Source organism: Serinus canaria, chromosome 3 (genome assembly GCF_022539315.1).
Source record: "Serinus canaria isolate serCan28SL12 chromosome 3, serCan2020, whole genome shotgun sequence".
Classification (NCBI taxonomy): Eukaryota; Metazoa; Chordata; class Aves; order Passeriformes; family Fringillidae; genus Serinus; species Serinus canaria.
In genome coordinates this window covers 99,279,583-99,306,743 of record NC_066316.1, presented here as the reverse complement: position 1 = coordinate 99,306,743, position 27,161 = coordinate 99,279,583, and the positions used below count along the sequence as shown (strand labels likewise).

The following is a 27,161-nucleotide window of genomic DNA, read 5'->3' as shown; positions in this document are numbered from 1 at the left end:
AGACATTTTAACCTCCAAGATACCTATTGTTTACCTAGAAAAATCTCCAATCTGTGTTTGTTCAACCCAAACTCACTTACTCAGACACCCTGAGAGAATAAAGGTATTGCTTCAGCTTGGGTAGAGCCTCTGCACTTTGCAGTAAGAAAACAGATTTGGGGTGGAGGGAAACATGGTCTTTTCCATAATTTTCCCTGAAAATACAGTTCCCTTGTACACACAGCTGAGTGGGGAAGAGCCCGAGCTGTTACTCAGCACTGTGATTTCTATTCTCAGGGACACAATGAAAGTACCAGAAATGCAGCACTCACACATGTGGGTATGTTAAAGCAGCAGAGCTCTGCTCTCTGAAGGTTCTTACTGCAACTGCTGCCCAGTAGTCTGGGTTTGCCTTGGGCTGAACTGCATCTTGCAATTCCTGTGTCCTTAAGTTATGCACTGACTCAGCCCAGCTGAAATTGCCTTGCCTTGCACAGATTGCTGAGATACTGCAGATCAAACCAGAGGCATCCATCCTGTCAACAGTACACAAGAAGGAAGGGAAACTTCAGGTATTTAGATCAGCAACTCTGATTCACATCCCATAGACGCTGAATATTTGTATCACAGTCCTATATATTCTTTAACAGCTATGACTGCACTTAATCTAATCTAATAAAAAGAACAAGGAACTTGGCCTGTAGTTGGCAGTTCTGCAATAACAGACTACAATAATCTTTGCAGTGTTTTCCACTGGAAGCAGAGATCCCTGAAAAAGCAGCAATATGACCTGAGAAAAAGCCCAGCCTTGTGTGACAAAAATTATCTGTGATAAAAGATGATCAGAAGAAAAGAGACCTACATCATGCTCATGTCACAGCAATGACTGAGAGCCTCTGAAGCACCTCTAAGGTGGCCATAATTGCATTCCTTACTTCACACAGAGGGAAAAAAAATTGCTGAAAGACCCACTGAGCATTTCTTATTTCAACAGCTGCAAACACAGAGCTTCAATCAGACAAGTTGCTACAGCCCTTTAAATGTCTGTCTAGTCTGTAAAACAGCTGAACTCCAGAACAAAGTTCATTAAACCACCCAGAGCACGTCACTGCTCCTTCCCAACCTGTGCTCCTGCCCTTCCTTGCCATGAGAACATGCTAAGGAGAACAGTTTTGAACACCCCAGGATCTCCCTTTAACTTTGGTGCTGCAACATGATCAGGTTAAAGAAAGCAGACCTAGAAGCTGGAAAAAGCTCAAGATTATCAGTTTTGATACAGCTTTAGCTACCTAGTATGGCAACTATGTTGATATAAGCAATGAGTAATTTAGCCTGATGTATTACTCAAAGCTTTCCCAGCATTAATGGAGAATTACAAAGGTCATATTCTACTACTTTAAATTTTTAACATTGCTGTGACCTCTCTCCATTGACTTAATGGAGTGAAAGAGCTTGACTGCAGAATCTTCAGACTTCTTGAACTTAACACAGAAACTCTCTGTATCCACTTTTAGCTCTGTGGAAAAGAGGAATCCTACACTACTGCAAAGGCCTAGAGAGAGAAGTTTTCTTTTGCACGGGGCTCTTCCCATTACAAGGTTTGCATTTTTTATTACTCACTTATTCTCTGAGGTTTCTGTTTTGCTTTTAGCAATCTATGCACAAGCAAACAACTCAGGAAAACCATGGGATAAAAATGTCATTAAAATTTACACTGATTGTAAAAAGGTATGTGGAAATGTCAGTCTTCAGAGGAATGAATTCACTAGCTAAGTACTTCCTTTTTAGGATTTTTATCATCTTAATGAACTTGATTTTTAACCCAGGCTTTCATTGACGTAATTTTCTATCAGCCACCCTCTTTCAATGGATGGTTCATCAAGGTAACTTACTGCTACTCAATGCACACAAAGAAGCAAACAGAGAAAGTGGTTTCCAATGTCACTTTCAAAGTGTCTGGGTTAGCACTAAGTACAGCTATAAATACAACAGCAGTTCACATGGTCTTCATGTGGTAAAAATGTAGTAAAGTGTTAGAAGGATTACAAAGCAGTGCAGAAAAGAAGGAGGACAACTGTTCTACCTCTCTGGAAGAGAAAAGTGAGAAGATTGTTGAGGACAAGAGTTAGATAGGCCTCTGTCTGCTGGAACAGTGAGGAGAGGGGTTTGCCCTTTACAATCTATAGCCTTACTGGGCAGCAGAGCATGTGGGGAGAAAGACAGACAGGGTGTTATTATATTCACAAGTGCTGATTAACATAAAATTTTTGTGTATTAGATACACAAATGCTGACTTTACATTGAGAGTTTTCAAAAGAAACAAGAAACAAATAGAACACACAGTTCCAAAAGCCATCAAAAGGGCAGGGTATTGACAAATGCTATCAGCAGCCTGGTGAAGCCAATCACATTAAGCTTTACAGGCACTGGAGAACATTTCTTCCAGAAGGCAACTTAAAACAGCTCAATTTAACCATTGCCCTGAAATAATCTCCTCACACTCTCTTCCTCTGCCCCTCAACTACAGAGGCAGGATATTGAGGTAAGACTTGTTAGAACAAGGTCTTGTGAATATTGCTGCACTCCAGCAGTCTGCATGGGGGATGTGGAGCACACGTGCATGGGGCACACACACACAGACAGACCTAACTGGAATTGTAGTGCAATGCACTGAGCAAAAATGGTCCCTTTTTGACAGACACAAAAAGGGAGGTCCAAACTACTCAGTTTTGACATGAAAGGTATTCACATGCATACAAATACAGGAAAAAGTAAGCAAAGTACTGTATGTGTTCTTTTCACACAGTAAATATATCATATCTATGTTAAAAACAACATGAAAAGCTCATTTTCATTTAAAAATACTTATTTTTATATATTAATTCCCATTTGGGAAATTTTTAAAAGGATTACACTTGAAATACTGAAGATTTATATACCTACCATCACTGAAGCCATTACAGGGTGTGTGCATCGGGCACACATTCAGATTGCACAAAACACTCATCCTCTCTACAGTATTTATATGCAAGCAGTGACATTAACAGATAAAATTTTCTTCAGAATTTATGGACCTGCATTTTTATGTATGCATTTGCTGTATCAAGGACAAAGCCAACATGATGTTTTGGTACACTATCTTATTGAAAATATAAAAGTATTCATCTAATAATGGTCATTGACCATGTTTGATATCCAAATTTTTAGTGAGACTTCATATAGTACTCACATAGAAGACACTAATGGAAAAATTAAAATAAGGGTACTATCTAGAACTGTACTATCAGAAAAAAGTACCTTTGAAGAGGTGACCATTCTCCATCTGAATGAGGGTAAGGTGCAGACTGAGAAAGCACAGAAACTGCAGGAGCCTTTATGTCAGATGCATCATCAACAAACACATCTGGAACAGGGATCCTACACAGAGGGAAAGAAGTGACATTTAAAAAACATTTGGTTATTGAATTTTCATATATCTCAGCAAACAAACCCTATAGCAGAGAACAATTAGCATAACCTGAACTAAAAGGAAATAAATAAATGTTACCTGATTCAAACCATCTAGTTCACAACACCACAGAGAATTCTTATGTTTTTAATGTCATTTTCTTTACTTGAATTACTAACATTCCCAATAGCTTTCTAGCCTAAAGCTTAATTTTTCAAGTAACACCTTCATCAGCCATATGTTCTGACTTAGAAATTACTGCTAAAAGGCATGGACTGGAACATTAACCCAGGTTTTCATTACATATCTCAATTCCACTATGATACCTTGAATTGTCCAATGGCTCTTTTTCTTCCTCTGAGCTAATCTCTATGGGGAACATGTCTTCATCTTCTGATGTGTCTCCATGTGTGTCTTCTCTTTTTAAGCTGTCTATTTTATGAGTTGACTTCCTCCTCTTCTTCCTCCTTTTTTTCACAGAGCTAGAGACTGGAGATGTTTCAGTAGAAGGCTGGGATCCATGGGCTGGGGGTGGGACTTGTGAGGATGCATTGGTGTCCAGGTTTCGTATCCTGTCTATGGAATTCCTCTTCAACTGGGATTCCATTAAGGCAGTCCCCTCAGACAGAATGGGAGATGTGGAGAGATGATAAGGAATCACCTCCTGAAAAAGAAAAAAATCAAACCATAAAACATGTTAGCTCTTTCATCAGTCATACAACCAGCAACCTATGCACAAACTACCAAAATTTCAGTTATTTACTCCTCAGAAAAATAACAAGGACTTGATATTGGATGCCTATTATGCTCCTATGGCATACAGAAATTTTTTCATAGCTGCTTCTCCTTAGACAAACCAGGGACAATACTCTTAATACAGCATCCTCTGAGCATCTAATATTGGCCAGGTTATGGCATACATTTCTGTCGACCTCATGTAAGATACAGAGCAGAAACAAAATCTTAGTTTAGAACCTGAACATTTTGTAAAATACAATCCCCCTTCACAACACAGATGACAGCAGTCAGAAAGTTCAATAGTTTGTAATTAGATCACACATTCAATCATATATATACATCTCTAGACATTCATGGAAGTATTTCCAGTAGTTTCATTCACCACACAAACTGTTACCACACAAAAATTTTAAAAATAAAGGTACAGAGATGCACATTCACAAAATCTCACCTGAAACTGATAATGTCACACTCAGCACAGAAATCTGAACACTCATCCGACTCCAGACAGTGAAAAAAAATTATTGGGGATATATGAAGATAAATGCCTGCAAAGGTTTTTTCGTATTACATTACATGTGGACTACCCAAAGTTACTGGGACCATAATTTATTTGGACCAGTATTTAACCACAGCTCAACAGCAGACATTCTCATTTAAAAACAGCCCCACACGAATAATAGTTGTGAGATCATGTTTATGAGGAGCACCAGAATTAATGTGTGCACAGATGTTTACAGAGCATGTGCACTTTTACTGGCAGTCTGGTGCATATGTTCAAATTAAAGATTTCTGCCATAAACAGGTCCCTGGACATTAATCTCTTGCACACAACTTTGAGGCATGTGAACTCTGTAGTTGCCATTTCTGTTCACACACTGGCATGCAAATTATTTACTTTTCACTCGTGTGATTATCTTCAGCTTTTTCAAATCTCAGAAATTAAAAAAAAACCCTAAAGTAACAGCAAAGCATTAAATTTCCATAGCAGAATATTGTTCAGAAACTTTCAAAACTAGAAAATGGATAAAAGCATATTTTTCAACAAGATTCCTAACTCAAAACTGACTGAAGAGCCAGCATCAGATTTTTACTGAATTAAAAGTCATTTTGACTCTTACCTGATCATTATCTGTCTCCTGCACAAAAAAGGCCTCCCCATTGTCTCCCAGTTTCATGTGCAAATCTACAGCTTCTCCATTAATTTCTATGTCAACCTGTAAGGAAATAAATACATTTCAATATAAAAAGAAAGTTATTCCTGCTGCCGGCACTGGGCAAATGCTCCTCAGGGAAGTGTAGGAAACATTACAATAAACACAAAATAGTGACCTACTCTTTTTCTTTCAGTACTCCTTCACAAAGCAATCAATTACAAAAATGCTTTTCCAACTTGTTCAGCTCATTGATACATTGCTCCTCTACTTAGAAAGGTTTAAAGTCATTACATAAAGTTCTGAATCTTTTTACAGGCAATTCTGAATGCTTCACTTGCCACACAAATCTATTTGCTCTTTTAATTCATAGCCTATTTTTTAACTGTGCTAGAAGTACTTCCAAATGCAAATTCTTAATATATTGTCTTTCAAATTCATTAAAGAGACTTATCTTTACACTTTGAGGAGCACAAATAAGAAAAATAAATCTACATTCAATTCCTGTGACTATTCCTTCTACACATTTATCATATCACTGTACAGCCCTAACTATCTCAATTTCTTCTCAGGAAGATCTTTCTCTCTTTGACTATAACCATGTTTGCCACTAATTCCATTTCCACTGTAAATTTTTTGGAGACTTGCACAAGTCCACAAGTCTATTTCAGGACACAGTACATCATTGGCACAGTTATCTTTCAACACTTACCGATCCTAAATATTGGAATTTCTTTCTGATCTAAGTAAGAATTAAACAGTGTCCACGCTGACTTTAAGATCTTTCTGCTGAACATTCCAGCTACATTAGAACCTAGACTCTCTTGAGTGAAAAATTACTTTCTAAAATAATCTGTCACACTGGTAACTTCACATCTGATACACTACCAGGTCACTCAGCCTAGTTACATTTATTTCAAGATCCTCACTGGTTTTTTTTTCTAGCTTCAATTAACCTCAAGGTTCTATTATCTGACAATACTACTTCACTAATATCTCCCTTTTTGGAACTATCATTGAACATGTCATTGAACACTGAACAAATAAAGGGGTTTAGTGAGTCACTAATGAAATCTAGTATAGTTTCAAATTAGCACATTTGAAATTTTGCTTTATTAAACATAAATATTACAAATTTCATGGCTAGTTCTGGTTTTTATTATGGTCAATTTCTTACAAATTATGCTCTGAATTGCAAGAATCAGTAACAACCATTTTAACTGATGCTTGTCTTAATTCAGGCTCTTTATAAAGGGTGTCCAAAGAAAACCTCAACTAGCAGACCAAAGAACTTCAGTAACTTCCATGCTATTACAGTTAACTCACAGACAGGACATATAAAAATTGTCACATTTTCTTACCACTTTCTCCCTGGAACGCAGAACTCCCATTTTCCCGAAGCGGACGTGGAAAGGGGAACACTGAAGGTTTCCATCTGGCTGACGTACAACAATTATATCTATACATCCTGACAGTGTGGCTGGGTTTAGACCCTTATAGAGCTCCTTCACAGTCACAAACACTTGCCCTGCTAACTGTCCAACGTAATTCATGGTTTGGACCTGAAAGGCAAAAAGGGGAACAAATTGGATTTTGACCCCTGCTTTGCATTTTGGAGACATTTGAGAGAATACCCCTGCAATGGGGTATTCTCCCGTTTCACAAATTAACAATTTTGCACAAAATCACACACTTTGCACAAAATTTCACACTTAATTTATTTACAGCATGTTTGTAGAGAGCTATTGAAACACAAAAAGGACCTTGTAAGTCAGAAAATTGTAACAAGTTTCAAAAGCTCATTAAAATCAGCTGAATTCAAAACTACTGTCAAACTTTGAGACTTTGAAGCTCAAATGTCTCCAATTATCTCTGAGGAGAAAAACATTACTTCCAGAAAAACATCTCCTCCTCTAACATTTATTGGGCCCTCAACACCACAAACATTTTTTTTTTTGTGTATTTCCACAGGCTTTTGAAGGCAGGGCAAGTGAATAGCTTCGAGCATCTCTAATTTTGCACCACACTAAAGGCAAAGTCTATTTCCCCATCTTACAGCGATTTCTCCCATTAAAAGGTTATTATAATGCATTCAGGCATTAGTTATGCATTAAGGTTGAACATTGTTTCCCAATTCAACTTTACTGTTCTTGCTTCAAACAGCCTTTTCAAACAGTATCTGCAGTTTTATTAAAAATTACACTTATGTTGAAGTGATTTGCTTTATTTCCCCTGCTCCCACATTTATTTAGCATTTAGTTTGCTGCTTCCACATTATTAATACATGTTCTGTTCAATATATTTAGTCCCCCAGAAATTACTAACATGCATATTAAGACATGCTTAAAAGATAAGAAAGTCTTTCAATGGCTCTCAAAATACAAGTGAATTTAGGCAGATACCTTCCTGAGCAGCATAGGTTTTAAAGACTTCCAGTGTCTATTGTTTTCACTATTTTTTCAGGCCCTCTTGCAGATTCCAAGACACTGGTTTCATCCAAGTCCTTGTGCATGCAGGATAGAGCATAAGACTCACACACAAGTTCTTTGCTAGGCTGTACTGCAGCACCTGGACATCAATAGAAGTTACAGTTGCAGGGCAGGCAATGTTGAAACTCCCTCCTATTGATGGTGATGAGAACAAAACTGAGCTCAGAGCCTGAGACAGTCACTGCACAGCAGCAGCATCTGCTACAATAGAGACTCTTTCAGCTGTGTTCTTTCATAAACAACAAAAAAAGACGTATGAGATGCTGTAAGATGGCTCCAAATTTTAACTGTCATTTACAGTTATAAACAAAAGACCATTTGAAGAATACCATGAAAGCACTAGAGTAAAAAAAATCAGAAATTTAGGAAATGCTACAATTAAGGCAGTTTTTTTCCATGCACTGTTCTAATTAACTAATGTTCACCTGTGGTTTGTTTCAAAAGTCCCTCTACTTTGTGTGGACTGAGGCTTTGCTTTCTTCCCTACTTCTGTTGCAATACATGGGTCAGGACACAAACTGTGCTCTGAAGGAAGAATTATTTATGGCAGTCATCACTACATTGTCCTTGAAAAGCAATCATGGTTTCCCCATCTGACAACTGGGGAATGAAACCACAAAAAGATTATGTCTAAACTAGGCACTAATTTAAAAAAAATTCTGTTTGATTTTCTAAGTATTCACTGTACAAGATGCTGTCATGGCTTAAGCCCAGGCAGCAACAAAGCACTGCACAGACACTCGCTCACAACCAATTTCCCATCCTAAGCAGAATGTGTGAGGGAACCAGAAAAGTGAAAGTAATAAACTTCATGGGCTAAAATAAAGACAGTTTAATGGGGCAGAAAGGGGAGAAAGTAATAAAAATTGTAATAATAAACTATAATAAAAAGAAGAAAAGAATTTCAACATACAGAACAAGTGATGTCCAATGCAATTGCTCACCAGCCACTAATCAGCTCCCAGCCATTCCACAATCAGCAGCCCATGGCCAGTTTCCTCCCCCAGTTTATATTCTGGGCATGACAGTGTACAGTATGCAATATCACTTTGGCCAGTTGGGATCAGCTGCCCTGGCTGTGTCCCCTCACAATTTCTCAGGCTGGCTCCTGCAGCCCTGTCAGGGCAGGGCACAAGCCACCAAAAATCCTTGACATAACATAAGCACTGCTCAGCAACACCTAAACTAGCAGTATGTTACCAACATTATTCTCATCCTAAATCCCAAACATAGCACTATACCATCTACTAGAAAGAAACCTCTATCTCAGCCAAAACCAGGACAGATGTTTACTAATGGAAGAATAATCCCTACATAGTGTTTGGAGAAGTGAGGACTGTTTCTGCACAGCCCTCAATTCAGGCATCCAGAAAGTGCCACCTACTGAAAAACCGATACACAAAAACTTCATGGCAATTATATTCCTTTCTCCAGCACTGAACTGGTATCAGCACTTCTGGGCTCCTATTATACACTAGAAACATCACCTTCCTGAATGCAAACGTAGTGGCAAGCTGTTTCACAGGGAACAGCACTTGAAACTCATGCCGCACCCTATGCTGTGTCACAGAACAACAGGTTGGAACAGACCTCTAAGGGTCACCTGGTCCAAACATCTGCCCAAGGCTGCCCACAGCCTTGGTCCTGCAGAGTTCTCAGGGTCTTCAGGATGGAGATTTCTCAGCCTTTCTGCTCTCCTGATCGTATGTATCCCTGTCCTCACAGAGGAAATTTTCTTCATGACACCTGAGTTTCCCTTGTTGCAGCTTGTGCCACCGCCTCTTGTCCTACTACTGTGCACTTCTAATATTCCAGCTGCTTCCTCTATACCCTCCAAAAGAAGAATTATTCTGAAGAATAAATAAAACCAGTTTTCTTGGCCTCTGCTTCTAAGTCATAAGGTCTTAGCCCCCTAACTATCTCAGGGGTCACCATCTAAACTCTTGAAAAAGTTGGCATGGCACAGGCACAAATCTAAGGTCAGAAGTCAGCCTCCAGAGTGACAGATATAAGCAAATTTTTTAAATTACCCCTTTCCTGTGGAAAAATACTTCAGTTTTTACTGGCAATTTTTCCAACCTAAAGCACAAAAACAAACACATTTCTTATTGAGCTAAATTAAATGCAAACACAGCTACAGTTGGGGTCAAAATTACAAAGTATAGTTCACCCCAGTTAATGCTTGGTCTGCTGAAGCAGCAAAACTTCTAGGTACAAAACAGCCATGACTTCCTTGATGGAGAAGGAACTGCTGGGACAGTCTATAAACCCCCACTGGGAGAGTTCTGGGCAGACAATCCAAACATGAGGACTCACATCCTCTTTACAAGTTACACCAGCTGGGCTCCTAAAATCCTAAACAGAGAATTTTGCAACTATTCTTGCTCACAACAAGTGGTAGCTACTCTGCCTGCCCTGTCACTGGACACAAAGATTATTTTTATACCCACAAATTAGAAAAGTTGGACACCATCCACAAGCTCTGAGGCCAAACAGCTCAGCACAGCTTGCTCCATACAGTGGAAATCTCTTATCCCTTTAAAAGTGCCACATTCCAACTGTGAGCTCGTAGTGGACACTCTCTCAAGCTGGGCTGAACCTGACATGTGCCACAAAGTCATTGTGGAATTCAAAGACAGACTGGGAGACTGATCACACAAACCCCACTTTCCCAAGAAATTTACAAAAATGGGTTTATTTTTCAAATGTAGGGAACAAAAGATGCTGTAGTTAAAATGGGGAAGAGTTCAGAAATTAGACTCTGATGGTTGTAGGACCTCTATCCTACCTTTTATACATGCCAACAAAAGCTGAGATTGTTTGGAGTCTGAGGTTTGTAAGTTTGTACTCTGAATCTAAAGTTGACCCATGCCATGTCAGCACTCCAGGAAACCAACACTCCTCAAACCCCAGAGGGACTGGATGTGGTTTTGGAGGAACACTTCACTCTGGCTGCTCCAAAAAGTCTTTCACTTACTGAGCAGGCAGCACAACTTCAGCAGTAAACACGAGTTTACGTCATGGGTTACACCCCCAGTGCCTGCCTGTTCATTATACTCAGTTCAGTAAAACTCTTGCTCTCATACCATGCTAGTGGACACAGTACAGAATATTTTTTTTGCTGGGAAAATTCAGAATCCTTTGATCTAAGCTTGCAAGTGAGAACAGTCTGTACTGCTTTTGTCAGGATTCTCAAATAGTTTGGGTTTTGTACTTTGCCAGAAGACATTTCACAGCTCTACATTTTGCATCTACTATAAAATTAAAGGTATTTTCTAGTATAATTTTAAATGTAAATCTAACTAGCATCACCTTCCAGAAAGCCTAGAAAATTTCCAACTCTTTTGATAGTTAAAAACAGCAGCCATTTTTCAGAATTTATCATCATGTGGAAAAATAAGTTAAAAATAAATAGCTGGTGATCTCCCTTATTATTAACTGATTTATTCACTTAGCAAAGATTGACCTAACAAAATAAATAATTCTTTAAGTTCCCACTCTTCTGGATGCCACAAGTAAGATCAAACACACTGTCATCTAGATAATCCACTTCTTTCATACAGGTACACCAGACTATGTCCTAATTCCACTGGAAAAGCCAGTAATTGTACCCCTTGTGGCATGGTTTTGGTTGTTTGTTTTTCTGGGGATTTTTTCATAGCTCAGCTCCTCCACTTACAATTTCATCTTTCTTTACTGCCATTTTCAAAATAAAGCACTGAAAATCATAGGAACTAAATGCCTTTTTTCCTTTTGCAATACCTGGTGTCTCATCAGGTGCCACAACATTAATGAATAATAGATTAGATATCCACACATATCCAAATTACTAAGGGATGCAAGTGCCATTCAACATGTTCTAAAAAACAGACAGTTGATTTAGGTGGCATGCTGTAAGGGTAATTAAAAAGTAAAACACACTTCCTCTGGAAGATATGAAATTTCCAATGCAGAACATTTTGAAAACAGGACAAACATTTGCTGGGACTGGTTTAGTAACAGGCAACTGCAACCTTCAGGAAAGACATTGTTGCTGTACCTGCACCCAAGGCAGCAAATCAACCCATATCCCATCACAGGCCTGACCATTACAATCTGGACATCTCTACTGAATCTATTTAAATTTCAAAATCTGCTTTTTTTAGGCACAGGCCAATAAGCACTCTCCCAGCAATTCTAAGGCACAGCTAAGGAGCTAAGATGGATTGGGCACTACTACCATGGCCAGTTGAGAAGCAGTCACCTTCTTTTAAAGCTTTACAGAGCTTTGTAGAATAGATGGTGCTAGCTGGTCTAGTCACACAGAATGAGTTCTCTTTCAGCCCCTTTCCTAAGGCTCTATAGTTATGATTGTGGATTGGCTTTGTAGGCCAGGAGAGGAAGATTTACAGCAATGGTAAACATAGCACAAACAAAAAAACCCACCAAAAATACAGACACATATTTCAGTTACACTTTTAATACTTGATATGATGATGAGACCCTGGTCCATGGCTGAAGTGATGGGCATAAGCACAAAACAAATCAACTTTCCTCCTAAGAACTTCCATAAGTGTTTTGAAATGGTGAAGGGAAGTTAAAAACTGATGAGCCAGTGTTCAGTTAAAATACATCACTGCACCTCCGCTGCTAACACTAAAACTATGAAAATTTTCCAAACCTGGTCTGGTCCCCTGACCTGCCCTTGGTTTCTGTTTTGAAGATGTAAAGCTTGAGGGACTGTACTATAATTAAGAATCAGACAGTGGTTCCTTCAAGAAAATTATTCATTTACAAAAAATAGTAAGTAAATTATAATACTTCAAAGTCAGTGCTTATGAACACTCTTTTACTGCTTATCATGTATTTCTAGTCCTGACTCTGAAAAAATTCAGTTTTTTCTGCAGTACTGAACACTTAATCCCCCTACTGCAACAAATGGAATTTTACTATTGACATATTCTTTACCATGAAAAACAGTTTCAGAGGTAATGTTCTAAAAAAGATTACTGATAAAAAGGTAAGGGAGATAAAATATTTCAGATGAAGATTCTCTAGATTAATATTTTCAAAATGAATCTTAGCCCTTCATGTCTGCAACATCCATAGTAACGTTGACTTCTTAACTATAAAAGCTCTTAATAACTATCATTCTATCATTTTTAAAATATGTACTTTTGCCTAGTAGTAAGCTGTCAACTCACTGTAAAGTCACTAATGCTGTTTGATTGTCACATTCAAATCCTTTAATATTTTAAGGCATTTAAGGTAGGAAACTGAAAAGCATTAAGAACTCTCAAAAGCCTTTTTCAAGTATTTGTGAGTTCCGACATTAATCCAACCTAATGTCACTGCCATAAATTCCCACCACACCTTTCTGAGTAAGTGCCCAGGCAGAACCCCAAAATTGTGCATTTTCCAAAGTAAAATCAGAGCCTGGATTTACTTTCTCTGGAGGAGCCATGAAGACATTGCACAGGACTTTGGGAGATTTCTGTTTAGAGCTCCACTTTCCTACAAGACCCCCTCATAACTTTGGGCAAGTTACTGAGGCTTTTATCTCAGAGGGTGCAGCTCCCATTGGTTGCAAGCAGGGTCTACCACTGTTGCTATATCCCAACTGCAGCAGGCCAGGCTCACCCAAGAAAGACACAGACAAACACTCTCCTTGCATATTCTTTTTTCCTGGGAAAGGAAACCTGGACACATGACCTGAAAGGGAGCCATAAGCAGCCATGACCCCAGTGTGGACAAGTTGCTGAGGGAGAACTCCAGAGCACTCTGCTGAGCAGCGTGACTTTGGTTATTCTGTAAATAGGAGGGCAAACTCTGTCCAAATCCAATTATACTCACATTTGTTCCAGACTTCCCCACAGTCACAGCTGCATGGGGCAGACCACATTCCTGCAGGTGATCTGACAGTACATCTGGTCAGTTGGGAGACAGGTGCAGCTCACTTTTATGTCCCACATCAGAAAGCAAAATTCAGCCTGTGGCTGGCTCTACACCAGAGTAAGAGCATTGTGCTTCCTGCCAGTCAAACCTCCAGAAATATTTCAGGGTTGGGATTATTCCGGGCTTAATTCTATTAGGAACTATTTGACTTCTATTCCAAGTTACCCAAGGCCAGTGCCAAAAATTGTGACTTCTTACAACAGCCAAAGAGTCAAATGGATCAAATGTCAAACTTATCTTCCAAGCTGCCTGTCCCTCCAAGAACCCACCCACTCACACTCACTCATAGTCATGGACTTTGATTATGACATGACTATTCATCTGGTTTTGGAATTGCACTGTATTTCAAATTGTTAAAACTTTAGTTGGTGCAATACTTCATTAAGTCCCTGTAAAGGACAGAGTATTTTCTTGAGAGCAGCTAAAATCAAAAATTCAAACTGAAGACTCAAAACTTGCATGTACTGAATCCCCATGTTCAAACAAAGGGAGAACTGGCCAAAAGCCCCACAGTCAGGGTATCAAACTGGTACCCAGGAGTCCAGAAAAATTATTTCAAGGCTGGTTGAAGGGTACAACCACAGCCCCCACACCAACCTCCCAGATGCACATTCCCCACTCTCCTAAATCTTGCCCTTCTGTCAGCACTGAAAAGTAACACCACTAAAGCCAGGAAAAATAATTTCTAGCTAGATCAATGGGATGATCTGACTCACCACTGACCCATACAATTGCTATTACCAAACAAAGAGAGAAACTAAGACTCAGCAGTGCACAGTACAAGGGACACCTCTGGAAATTCCAGGCAGTCCTGAAATCATATCTCAAGACTTGTCTTCTCCTTTCCCAGAGACTTGGGAGACTTTCCACATTTTCCTTGGTCTCACTGTACCTAAACTTCCCAACTGTACAGTGCTTCTCTCCTCACGGAGATGCTTTGAGGAAATGTACAGAGGGACTGGACCCCTTTGGACTTACCCTACATAAAGGAGTTCAAACTTTACAACAAATTTAAAAGTACAAACTGATGCCTGAAACCAAGAACTTTTGAAGTAGCTGAGAATACATGGTAAGTCATGTATTGTGCTGTCCTGTGCTACTGTTCTGTCAGTGAGGGAACATAAATCAGAGTGGAAAAACAGCAGTAGTTCTACTCTATACAGACACTTCACATGACTTGGCACGCTTTCTCTCAAAAGGACTGGAAAACAAATTTGTTCATTAGACTCTATATTTTCTGCATTTTTAGAGTTTAAAGTAAGCTTTTACTGTATTTCAATTGGTTTTGATGACTGCTGTGTGTGTATATATATATGTTCACAGATAAACAAATCTGTACATCTGCACATGTTCAGGTATGGAAAAGGGTCAAGGACTAAAACTTGCCCAATTCCCTTACAAACAGGCCCCATTGCATCAGGTAAGCAGATTATCAAGTAGTCTATCTGCCTTAGTGACCTGGAGCTATAAGAAAAGCAGAAATCATCTAAAACCATTAGAAACTATTTCCATGACTTTATGCCTAAAATCATAACATATTTATATTGAACATTTTCCATCTGATTGCCTTCACTGTCTCCCCAGTTTTTCTCCAATTCTCTTAATGGAAGCAGGTTCATTTTACTCTAATAGGAGTTCACCTATTTATCTAACTTCTAACAGTGTGTGTACACTGAGCATTTACCAGTGTTTGCTTCCTGAGACAGCAGAGGCAGGGACACAGATAGAGCTATCCAGAAAATAAACCACTTCCAAACACCCTCTGAACTAGGAGCCAAATCAGAGGGCAAAAGATGTATCAAGGTTTATGATGTGAAAAGAAAAATTATCTGCTAAATGGTCTGCAACATCAAGGCTGGGATACTACCTCTACACAATTCCTCTATTTGACAGGGATAACAATATTGCAGTGCTTTGTCTCCTCCCCACAAGACACATTTGCTTTTAGTTTTGCTTCTAGAAGGTATATTTGCTTCTTGAAGAGGAGATACTCTAATCAATAGAAAAATAAAAACTGTTGGGGGGGGGGTAACATTAAAAAAACACAAAATATCTCTGAAAGTTTCGTTTCCCGGGTAGCCATTGCATTGCTGCTAGCCAGGCTCTGCTATGTCATTAAATCCCTCTGTCCTGTTACTGCTGTCGTTATTCAGGCTTAGGGAAAGTATTAGTGAAACAGAGGCATAATGCAGCGATTTGCATCAGCAGCTGCCAGGCAAAGAGAAGCAAAATGCCTAAAGCCAAAGGGGAAGCAGCAGCAGGACATAGAAAGGCATTGGCCACCACCAGCTCACAGAGCTCGGCAGCGGACGGACCCAAAACCGAGATCCCCACGCAGGGTGCCTCCCTCTGAGGGGACCTGGAAAGCATCACATCTTCCCTCTAATCCCGTGCACAAAGCAGTGTCCAGCCACGATGCGTCCAGCAACCCAAGCACAGCTGTCACTGCCCAGAGCCAGGCGGCTCCGCAAGGAAAGGCGGGCAAGGGATGCGGGCAGGGGATGCGGGCAGGGGACGCGGGCAGCCGCCCGGAGCCCCATCAGGATGCCCAGGCCGGACGGACCCGCTGCCTTCAGCAGCTCCCGGCCTTGCCTGCCCTGCCCGCGGGCAGCCGGAGGAGGAAGGGCCTCCCTCCTCCCGCAGAGGCCGCCAGAGCCCCGGCACCCACCTCTGCCTCGGGCCGGCTCCAGCAGCTCCGCTCGCCGCCGCCTCTGTGCGCGCCGGCCGCGGGACGCCGCGGAACCGCTGGGGCCGCCCGGCGGTGCCGCCCCGGAGGAGGGGCCGGGAGGAGGCAGCGCAGGGTCCGGGGAAGGCGCGGTGGAGCCCGGGCACAGCGCGGGCCCGGGCAGCCCCGCCCGCCGGGGCCGGAGCTGCCGCAGCCGCCGCGGGCCGGGGCGGGGCCGTGGCGCGGTTGTGTGGGGTGATCCCGCGGCCGAGGCGCGGTGGTGTGGGGTGATCCCGCGGCCGCCGGCGGGTCAGGTTCCTAGCTGGGAAAAACGGAGAGTGGGAGAGGGAATCGCTCGGCCCAAGCTGAGCAAAGGCAGGGCCGCGATAGGCGTCCCTTGGGCTGCCAGAGCCTGGTATTCATCACCATCGGGAAGACGTCTGTCAGCGTCAGACGCTTTATCGCTTTAAATAAATGCGATGAAATAAAGCTTTTCCACCTGATAGTGATTTCCTTGTATGTAAACCATATTGTAACCTCTCTTTGCACTGACCGCCTTACACAGCTAAAAAGGGAGGTGGATGCCCATGTTAAAAACAAACTGATGAAGGAATCTTCCAGGCCTTTTGAAGTCCTGTTTACAGAACTCAGGATAGGGTGGTGCTATGTCCATTACAAATAAACAGGAAACGGAATAACATGGAGGAATAAAAGATGACAAAGATTGCACAGAAAAAAAAAAAAAAAGCCAAAAACCAACCAACCAAAAACTGATCAAAGGGTCATTATTGAAGCACTCTGTTCGCTTTAAGCCTGAAAATAAGTTTTTGAGAGCTGGATTTCCAGCATCTCTGTGTTGTAGTCCTCAAACTGTACAAGCAGCTGAAGCTGGGGAGGAGTAATGAGTAATTAGAGTAATTAAGCCTTCTATTTCTGTTAAATTTTTGGTTACACTCTAAAGCAATCTTAGTGGAATCTTCTCTAGATTATCACCAGATTGTAATCTTTCAAATTGTTTTTCTGTGACACATCTTCCTTCTATAGCTCTCTTAGTTGTCTCTCTATGTTGGCCAGTCTTTGTACAGCTCGCAGCTAAGACAGAGCCACTGAGTGATAGGACCCAGAGCAAACTCAGACTCCAATCCCAACCTCTTGTTCTCTCCTCCATTCCTGGTTACACAGCTTCACTAATGAGTACACTTCAGTTTAGAACAGAAAAGTCAGTGAAGATACTGCCCAGGCATGACAAGGAAAGGTGTATACTTACTGCCACAGAGAAAGTACTACACAACTGCAGTTTCATTTCCCAGGCATTTCATATCTAATCTCCTGCCAGTGGGCAGTAAATAGGCAATGAGAAATGTTGGTAAATAATCTCATGGCTGTTAATACTAGAAGCTTTATCTGTGTTGACTGTGGATCATACCAGTGCTCTGCCCACCACATTTCTGTGGAATACAGTCCCATATTGTGTTCCCTCTAAGGGAGTGGAAATCTCAGGTCATCACCATCCATGTTAGTTGGAAGGTCTCCTCTCACATATTGGCCCACTATGGTCTTCTGCTACTATGTTAAAGTCAAAATATGATCATAACATATTGAATCAAAACCACTGTCTTTCCACAGTCTCAACAACACCCACCCTTCCATGCTTCTTTCAGAAATCCAGAAGCTAGGTTCTCATTTTTGGAAGTACTATATTATGTTTAGCTACTTACTATGTCCAACCATCTGCTGCTTGATGTAAAATAGCCCACAGAATAATGCTCCACATTTAAAATCACTCCATGTTCAAGGTCATGTTTTCTCTTCCTACAGAGCAGAATAAATACAGCCACAATACACACAACATGCTGTGGGAAGTGCCAAATGCTTGCACAGCAAGAGTGAGCTTCCCTTATGAACAGGGCACCATCCTTTTGTGCTTTTTCACTCTAATTCATGGTGTGACGAGTGTGCAGAGTGGTGTTTCTCAGATTACTTCCCTGGAACAACCTCTGCCAGCTCATTCTGAAACCCTTACTTGTGCTGCACTTCAGCTCATAACTGCTCTCAATTAGTTCTGTCTAGAGGACCAAACACTAGTACATATCCAGTACTTTGATATTGTTCAGGCCTTAGCATGGTCATGGCTGTGGATTTGACTCAGCCCAGTGCAGAGTTTGGATGATAGTACAGTCAGGGATGGTTCCTAAAAAATAATCTGGAGTTACCCACAGACTAGCTGGCAGAGGGAGTGTAGCCCTAGCAAGAGCAAAGTACCTGACAGTGTCATTTCCAAAACACACTCAGGAATTATGAAGTTCTGAAGTATTTTTGTTTTCTTCCTGAAAGGTTTCGCCTTTGACAGCTTTCTTTCTGTAGGCATTATATTGGTCAACAGATGTTTGTTTACCAAGGTTTGATCTGAAACTGTCCACAAAATTTTGAAGGACCTGCTCATGGACTTTTTTATTTCCATTCCTTTAATGGTCAATGTACATGAATTCATTATTACCTAACTCTGATTCTTGTTTCAAAGACCTTATAAATTATGTATTCACTCCGTGTTTGTATAGATCTGGCACAGTGGAGTTCTAGCAGTTACTATGAAAAGACACTTATGAAGAGAGTTGAGTTGTGTAGTCTTCTAAATTAATAAAACTGGGTTTTAAAAGAGTTGACAAGCACGGAAGAGATTAATAAAATACAAGAACAGATTCCTAGAAGAAATTACATAAGTCCAAGCAAGGGGGGGAAAAGCCTTAAATTCTATCTTAGGACACTAGATTTTACTAGCAAAGATGTTGCCAGTGAGCAAAATAACCATTCAAACCATTGTGCATTAGCAGTAATGTCTGGCTTTTCCCCCACTAAAACTAGGGTTGACGTTCAGACACACAGGGCCTGGGTTCTGAATGTCTGCAATTATTAATGAATGCCCAATGTGCAGGTAAAAATTATTCAGTAAATCGAAAATGATTTAATGAGCTTTTAGCTTTTAGTTTATAATTAACGTATAAGCAAAGATAGCTCTGGAGTTGTGCTGACATTCTTTATATAAGTAATAAACTTAGAGTAGCTCACACAGTGTAAATTAAGAGTTGATCTAGTTTTATTCCAGTGTAAACATCAAAAAGCAGCTTGACTGACTCTGTAATTACCTGATTAAACATCTCACCATCCTAACAAAGGAATTTCTCTCTTGGGTAGATATTTTTATACAGTACCTACAGCTGCCTCTGATAAGCTACTGAATTTTTTTCCCCCCTTTCTTTTTCTTTTCCTTTTTCCTTCAATTACAATTATCTAGTACTTCAATTCATCCTTCATTTGAAGGCACAGTAGTGCAGGCTGTTGCAGCTTCTAAATAATGGCATTTAATCTGCCTCTAAGTGCTTGATTTGAGACCAATTCATAAAAGTATACATAGATGTTACTTAGTTGCAGAGATTTCTAAAACATTCCCTCCCTCCCCCCTTTGACTTTAGCATCTTACCAATTTTGACTGTGCTGCTGCTTTTGCTTTGTATCTGTCCCCCTGAGGTCCTTGCAGTTTGACAGCTTTAGCTTTGGGATTTTGCTTTCTGTATCATCACAGTTCCTGAGTATTGTAATCATTTGCTGACAGTTTCCCAACAAATACACTTCTGACATCATTTCCTTATCCTTCTTCTTTGACCTCTGTGTTAAGAGGTGAGATGATGACATAGAGGACTGTGATGTCATTGGAAGTAGAATAAAGTTTCAGTCAATAATGAGGCATGGCAGTGACCAGTGAAAAGCAAAACTGAGAGGATTATTTTGTCAAATGATCAAATGCGGGATTGCAATTTCCCAGGAACTGTTTCAGCTGGAATGAGAGGCAGGGCAAGAGGCATTGATCATGTACCAAAATGCTCATCTGTAGTGATAGCATCTCTCATGCCATCGACATGCATTGCATAGGCAAACTTGATTTTGAACCAAGTACTTTTGGACTTGGTTTTGTGGCAGATACACCCTTTCCTCCCCATCACTGAAAAAAAGAGGGAAGGGGGATTTCTAGCAAATGAACCACTACACAAGTCTTTTTTTTGCTTCTCAGAATATAACAAGTCTTGATGATGACGATTCTCAGAAAAGCCTTTCTTTTTCTTCTAGATCCACATCCAACCGTGCAAACCCATGAGAACCTCAATGCTTCCTTTATATCCCAGCAGCTCTCTCCCCAGTCAAAGGTCATTTTTCTGCTACAAAATACTTGGCTACTGAGAAATAGAGACTTCTGTTGACTCCTATGATCCAAATATCATCAAAGCAGAAGAGTGTAGGAGTATTTAAATTAGGAACAGGAGAGGCTAAATATATCAACCCTGCTGGAGCTACACTTGTATCAGTCCAATCTCAAAGCAATTTAGCTCCAAATCTGTAAACAGCCACAGTTGAGCTCTCTAAATATATTCTTAAAAAGCTTAGAAAATCTTGAGCCCTGATAAAGCAAAGCAATTGCAATGTGAGGTTAAGGATATAACAGTGAAATCATCAACATGTTCTTTCTTCAGCCAAGACCACAATTCCTGCATATGCTTTTTCAAACACAGACCTGTATCTTGCTAAGGTAAAATACATACTAGTGTCTAAGTGCACACACATACAAGAAATGAGATATCATAACAAAGCTCATCCATCCTGTTTGGACAAAATGCCTTCCAGCCCAAAGTCTAACTTTTCATCAGTCCAGTATATCTGTGCATGATCAGCAAAGTTTCTGCCCAGAATACTGTTTTCAAAGCACAGCAAACCAAAATCATTGGTATTATTTGTTCAGAACAAAATAGTACAAAACATGCTTTGAGAACTTCAAACAAAGCTGGTCTGTTTCCCAGGAAATAATCTTTTCTTCACAGTACCTGCAATGCTTGGAAACTGAAATGGCAATCTTAATCCCAAAGAGGAGAAAGATATTTGGAAACCAGTTCCTTTGGTTGAGAAGTTTGTTGCTTTTCTTTCAGCCTCATGTCTGAAATTTCCAGATCAGAGTGCCTACCAATATCAAATTATCCTTGCAAATAGGTTCTGAAAGCTATTGCTTGGGGATTGTAAAACTGAATATCTTGATTAGTACACTGTGTTGTTTCCACCTTACTGGCAAACTGTAGGTAGCGAAGAAATAACAGCTGCACTTATTATAATAAGAGTATTAATAGATATTGTGTGTAAAGCTTTTTCTTCTGGTGGGCTAAGAATTAAGTGCTAATAAAGGTCAGCTTGAAGTTCATTCTATAACTCCACCAAGAGAGTGAAGTATCTAAAATGTGTTTTATAATACAAGTAGCCATATTAGCCATTTCTCTCTGAGAGAGAAATTCTTCACTTCTGTGCAGACTAGGGTAGAGGGGGTGCTGTGCTGTCTGTGGCTCCTGGTGAATGCAGGTGCTCTCTGTCTCTGGCTTGGCATTACAAGAAGCAGGTTTGCTTGGCTTTCAAGTGAGATAATTCTGTACTCTCCCAGGTACTGTAATTAGTTCTGGCTGTCATATAAACTGGATGAAAATGGTTTTGCTCTCCCCTCAAGAAAGAGGCAGATGAAGGATTGTGAGCAGCCTGTCGGGAAGAGAGGCAGACTTTGGCTATTGTCTCTCTCACCAGTGAACTGATGGGGAAGGCTTCTGCAGGTACTGCCCAAAAGTTCACATCTTCATCCCTTCATCCAAAGTAAAGAAAGGTTTATTACTTTTGCTGTAAAAAAAAAAAGTGAGATAATGCAACCCGGTACTACTTAGTGTTTTCCCCTCTCACTAATGCTCAATTTTCTTGAACATTTGAAGTGACAGAATATAACCAGTATAGAGCAGATTTTTGGGGTTTTTTTTTAAACAAATGTGTGTAACATTTAAAACGGTACTTTTCCCAATTCAGTCTCTGCAGCAGGTGTGAGTCCTGTGCCTCCAGCTGAGAAGGGCTCCTGCTTTCGCTTCTCAGGGCTTTCTGTAACAGTGAGGTATGAGGGAGCTCTGGCCCTAAGATCTTTTCACACTGTCTTTTCATTCCTTCTTCTGTGCCAAATTTAAAGACACCTTAATCTGGCAGCACAGATTTCAGATCTCTCTAAACTTTGACTTCAAGGCTCTGTATTGGGTGAATCAGGGGGAGAGGTGAGATACTGGATTTGGATAATCTGTCTTAGAAGTGTTTTCCTTTTAATTCCATTATTGAGGACTTTAGTGATTACAGTTTGAGCCACTGTGCTTGTTTGAATTAAAAGTACAATCATCCATTGAATTCTTGTGATAAATTTTTATCAGGCAAAATTTGAGCTAAATGGAACAATGATAATGTTGAAAAACATATTTTGCTTAAGCAAATAATCTTTTTAGTCCTGGTTGCTGTAAAAGCTGGCAATCTTACTATTGTAGGCTCTTTTGTTTTTAAAAATATATTGTTATATATAAAGTTAATAATCAAAATTGTGTGAAAGGCCTAGGAACAAGCTGAGGCACAGAATTAAATCCTGCACATCACAAGAGAATAAATTCTCTTCAATTATTTTCATCAAGCCTAGGTAATTAATCAGTAAATACTGCATTCTTTCTTTTATCAGAGCACTTCATTCTCCTGATTTAGGCTGAGAACTTGTATAAAATTCTAGCTGGAACCTGTAAGTCAGTTATGTTAAAGCAGGAACTTTGTCATTTATTTCTGGTCTTTAGCTTGCAAAATCATGGAAATGATACTTTATGTCAGTTTCATGTTCAAATTTCTATGAGTGGTAGAAGTGTCCCAGGTAACTCAGTAAATCCTTCCCTCAAAATACTCACAGTGTCAAAATGAGTGTAGTCTCTCCAGAAGTGTTATAGCACTAAAATCCCTGAACATAGTAGTAAATGTTATTTTAGCACTATAATTAAACAACATTTCATCTCCATCAGTCTAAAAATAATTACTTAAAAAAAAAATTAAATTTAGATTTGCTGTGACAAAGGATATATTAACCAATGGAGGAACTGTAGTCTGTGGTTTGAAATAAAGGATTTTTTTCTCTGATTTCTGCTGATTTTCTCTGATTTTTATGTTGAAAGCTGAGCAAAAATTAAAATTTTACTCTAATGAAAACTTCAGTATAAAAGAGTCTTGAAGTCTAAAATGCACAACAGTTTTTGCAAGTGAAATGCACCTGTCTTAAAGAGGTGTTTATTATGTCTATATAATCTGGTCACAAAGTATGATGTGTTTGAATGGCTCTCAGGAGGCAATGACTCATCAGAAGGAAATGTAATTCAGTGTCGAACTGAGAAAGTTGAAACCATTTTAGTCAGTCCAGTATTAAGATACTATAAATAAATGTATTATCAAGCCTGCCTGCTCTACATGTAGCTCTTTAGGTCCTGCCCTTACACATAAATGGGTCAATTCTATCTCCATGTATTCCTCTTCACTGTTTGCATAAAGCTTACCAGCTCTTGTGCATACATGCAAGAATTGTTTAAAAACATTATGTTTCAGAAATGTTTTGAGAAAACAGGTGCATTCAGGAATTGACACACTGAAAATAATTTATCCTTGTTCCATAAAGTGTGTGTTAAAACAAGCACTTTGTTTTAATCTATGGAAATATTATACTTTCTTGAAATTAGGGAAATCTATTTCATTAGGTCCAGACTGTCCTGGAACAGAAAACCTTAGTCCTGGTGGCCTGTATGCATTCCATATTCCATTATGCAAATGTGAGAATTCATCAGGTACTTTGCCTCATTCCTGCTACCCTCATTTCATATCTACTTCAGACAAATCTACATACCGTGCACAGTCTCTCAAAGCTAGCAGCTGCTGCCCACAAAAACAACATCAGCTTATTTTATTACTCACACATCAGCCACATTGTGTTGGTCGTATCATGCACAAAGAGAATTCCCATCCCAGTGAATTCAGAGTCTGAAAGTATCGGGCCTGGTGCTCAGTTCAGACAGAGCAATATAATCCCCTTCAAGCCAGTGAACTCTGTATTACACAAGCAAAGGGTTTGCTCATTGTTGCAAACAGGTGAAGATTTTTTTTTTTAGAGCAAGACTAGGAACAGGAAAGCAATGTTTTGTATCAAGCTCTGCCATAGTACAAGAAGAGACAAAGGACTGGTCAGAAAACAAAGAAAATAATCCTACTTAATAGAATAAAAAACAAAGTCATACCCACAGGTAGGTCAGAGTCATGTCAAGGTACATGTCTGCTTCTCATGTGAGCTCTTCAGACACCGTTTTCCCCATTCCAAGCCCCACACTGCAATTTGGGCACTAACAAAAAGCCTCACTGTGCAGTCATCCCAGTGATATCAGATGTCACTCCCCTGCAGCCCTAGATGACAGCCGAGTTCATTCACCCTGTGTGTTTTTCATGTTGCTTGCGTGGGATCATGCTTATTGCTTATCTACTTTGTCCAGGTCAATTATTTGTTCTGTGTCATTCTGCTTCCTGTGGCAGATTCAGCCTGATATGATTTTCTCACTTTTTGTTTCATACTGCTGACTTCTCTCTGCAGATATTGGCACAGTTTAGTGCAAACACCTCTTTTATTTGCACAATCTCTAAGATTTTTTTTATCATTAGTCATTAGAATTACAAAATTCCTCCTCCTCTTCTTCATATATTTATGTTCTAGCTTATGAAAAGTTCAGGGCAAAAACCATAGTACTGATACATTTTTAAAAATTCAAAATTTTGCCCAAATAACGCATAACCTGATCCTTCTTAAAGTATAATCTTACTGCAAGTATGTATCATCCTCCATTCTTTCAAAGTTTCATCACAAGTTCACATGGCATGTTTTGGTACACAACAGATGTTCTTGTAAATTTCAGATTCTCGCCTGAATGCAGATCTGAATGTTCCCAAAGTTTGGAATGAGAAGATCGCATCTGTAGAATGACTTCACGTGTGTTTAATTTTCACATTTTATGCTGTCCTTTGCTAATTGGAGTTCCTTCTCTGTTTATTTTACTGGAATTTTGAATTCCCAGATACCTTTCTGTCTGCAACGCAGAGCTACTGAATTGCATGTCCAAACCCAACTCCTGCCAACAGCAACCAACCCCATCCTAATTTCAGACTGCCTGCTTGGCTTATCTAGCTGTCCAGTTTAAGTGACATTGCTAATATCAAGCTCAGCATGAAGGTTTGATCCTCAGTTTGTTGAAGCAGACATACCTTCCTACATCTGCCAGACCCAACTGAGAGGCTGCCAGGCTCTGCCAACCAGCTCTCACACCAGCAAGCTACAAGCAAGTCTCCACAGGTTTCCAGATCAGGAAAATTCCTCTGGAAAGCATAAAAATCTCCTACACTGCACTGTGTAGGTTGTCTGGAACCCTCAGGTGGGATTTACATGAGCTAGCAGTGTAGCTATGCTAACATCACACTCCACCCAGGCTAATTCCTCTGTGAAGCCTACACAGAGCTGGACAGTGGCTCCAACAGCTCAGCTAGGCGGATGTGATTGCACAGCTCTGCTTGGTGCTGGGTAGAAATGCTGTGGACTTACCTGTGATTTCATCATGTCAGCCTCTAAATACTCTGCCCCACCATCACTGTAAGAGTAGGTCACTCTGAGGAATAGAGTCCTGAGTCACTTAGGCAAGCATCAGGTTGTTCCCTGGATCTGCCTCTTTGCCTCCTCCACCAATCATTCATCAGTGGCAGTTCTAGAACTGATATGGGAAGTGCTGTTCTCCCCCTCTCATTCCTTCTCCTGAGTGGTTCTTCTGTCAATCCATGGCTGTGTCCCAAGATCACCACCTCACAGATGTGCTCTCTGCCTTCCAGGAGAGCAGCAGCAGGGATGTCTGGGCATGTTTTCCCTGGCTTGGGACATGTCTTGCATCTCACATTTGCCGCTGGCTTGCTCACTCTGTGCTTATTGTGCAGGTCAAGTGCCAAATTTCCAAACTGTTATGTTTATCCTTATCCTGCTAGTACTGGCCACATATGAGGGCCACCAGTTTCACAGAGCTACCCAGCCTTTCACAGGAGTAATAACATCACATTATAGTGGTGACATGTAGTAACACAGTGTCCAAAGAGTGACACTTGGACACTCTGCATTGGGTACCAGGAAGTGGGCAAGAATTAACCACTCCTCGTTCTGCTTTACCAAAGACCACTGGGCTTCAAGCTGGGCCTGCTCTAAAGCGTGGGAGTTAAAAAGCAAATGAACAATTAAATTCCTACATTCAGATTGCGTGTCCAGACATTTCGAATCCAACCAGGATCTTTCATCAATGGAATCTGAAAGAAACAAAACATAATGGAAAATAATGTAGTTAATTAACCATACACAGAAGTTAATATATATAGGCCTCAGCCATTGTCCTTAAAATCCAGCTTCAATGAGTAACTCTCCTAAGATTCCTTTGTGTCATCCTCACTTTTTATTTGGACTGAGAAATTTTCTCAATTTTTGTTCCACCACCTCAGTTTTCAGGGGTTTTGCAGAGAGGTTTAGTCCTCTGCTAGTAGGATCTGTATCATCAGATGGAGAGAACTTTGAATCCAGCAAATTCTGTGAGCTCTGAAGAGGCATAGACCACAACAGTGTCTGTTTATTCTTTTGCAGGATGTGGATGCCAAACATCTTTTCATATGGCATGATCCCTAGATGTGTTCATGGTACAGGAAGACCTCTAGTACCCAGTAGGACAGGAAAAGCAGTTCTATAGAGCAAGAGGAGCACACTTCAGCCCCTTTGAAGCAGCTTGGTGCTCAGGGTCTGCATAGCAGAGGCATGAGTATTTTCCATGAGTAAT

General features: G+C 40.2%; 1 protein-coding gene across 7 annotated transcripts in view; it reads right to left on the bottom strand.

Moving 5' to 3' along the window:
* LPIN1 (lipin 1) overlaps positions 1 to 26,023 on the bottom strand; it is a 58,199-nt gene extending 32,176 nt beyond the window's left edge. For 2 of the 7 annotated variants that reach the window (XM_050972664.1, XM_050972665.1), the window contains exons 1-6: positions 16,411 to 16,438; positions 7,722 to 7,940; positions 6,681 to 6,881; positions 5,287 to 5,382; positions 3,754 to 4,091; positions 3,277 to 3,396 (exon numbers count right to left, since the gene is read on the bottom strand). In XM_050972664.1, coding sequence (XP_050828621.1) covers positions 3,277 to 3,396; positions 3,754 to 4,091; positions 5,287 to 5,382; positions 6,681 to 6,881; positions 7,722 to 7,736 — 770 coding nt within the window. In that variant the 5' untranslated portion in view covers positions 7,737 to 7,940; positions 16,411 to 16,438. Of the gene's footprint in view, positions 1 to 3,276; positions 3,397 to 3,753; positions 4,092 to 5,286; positions 5,383 to 6,680; positions 6,882 to 7,721; positions 7,941 to 16,410; positions 16,480 to 24,558; positions 24,640 to 25,900 lie in introns of those variants that run through there. The other 5 variants (XM_050972660.1, XM_050972659.1, XM_050972661.1 and 2 more) reach the window with 5 other exon arrangements.
* Positions 26,024 to 27,161: the final 1,138 nt, after the last annotated feature.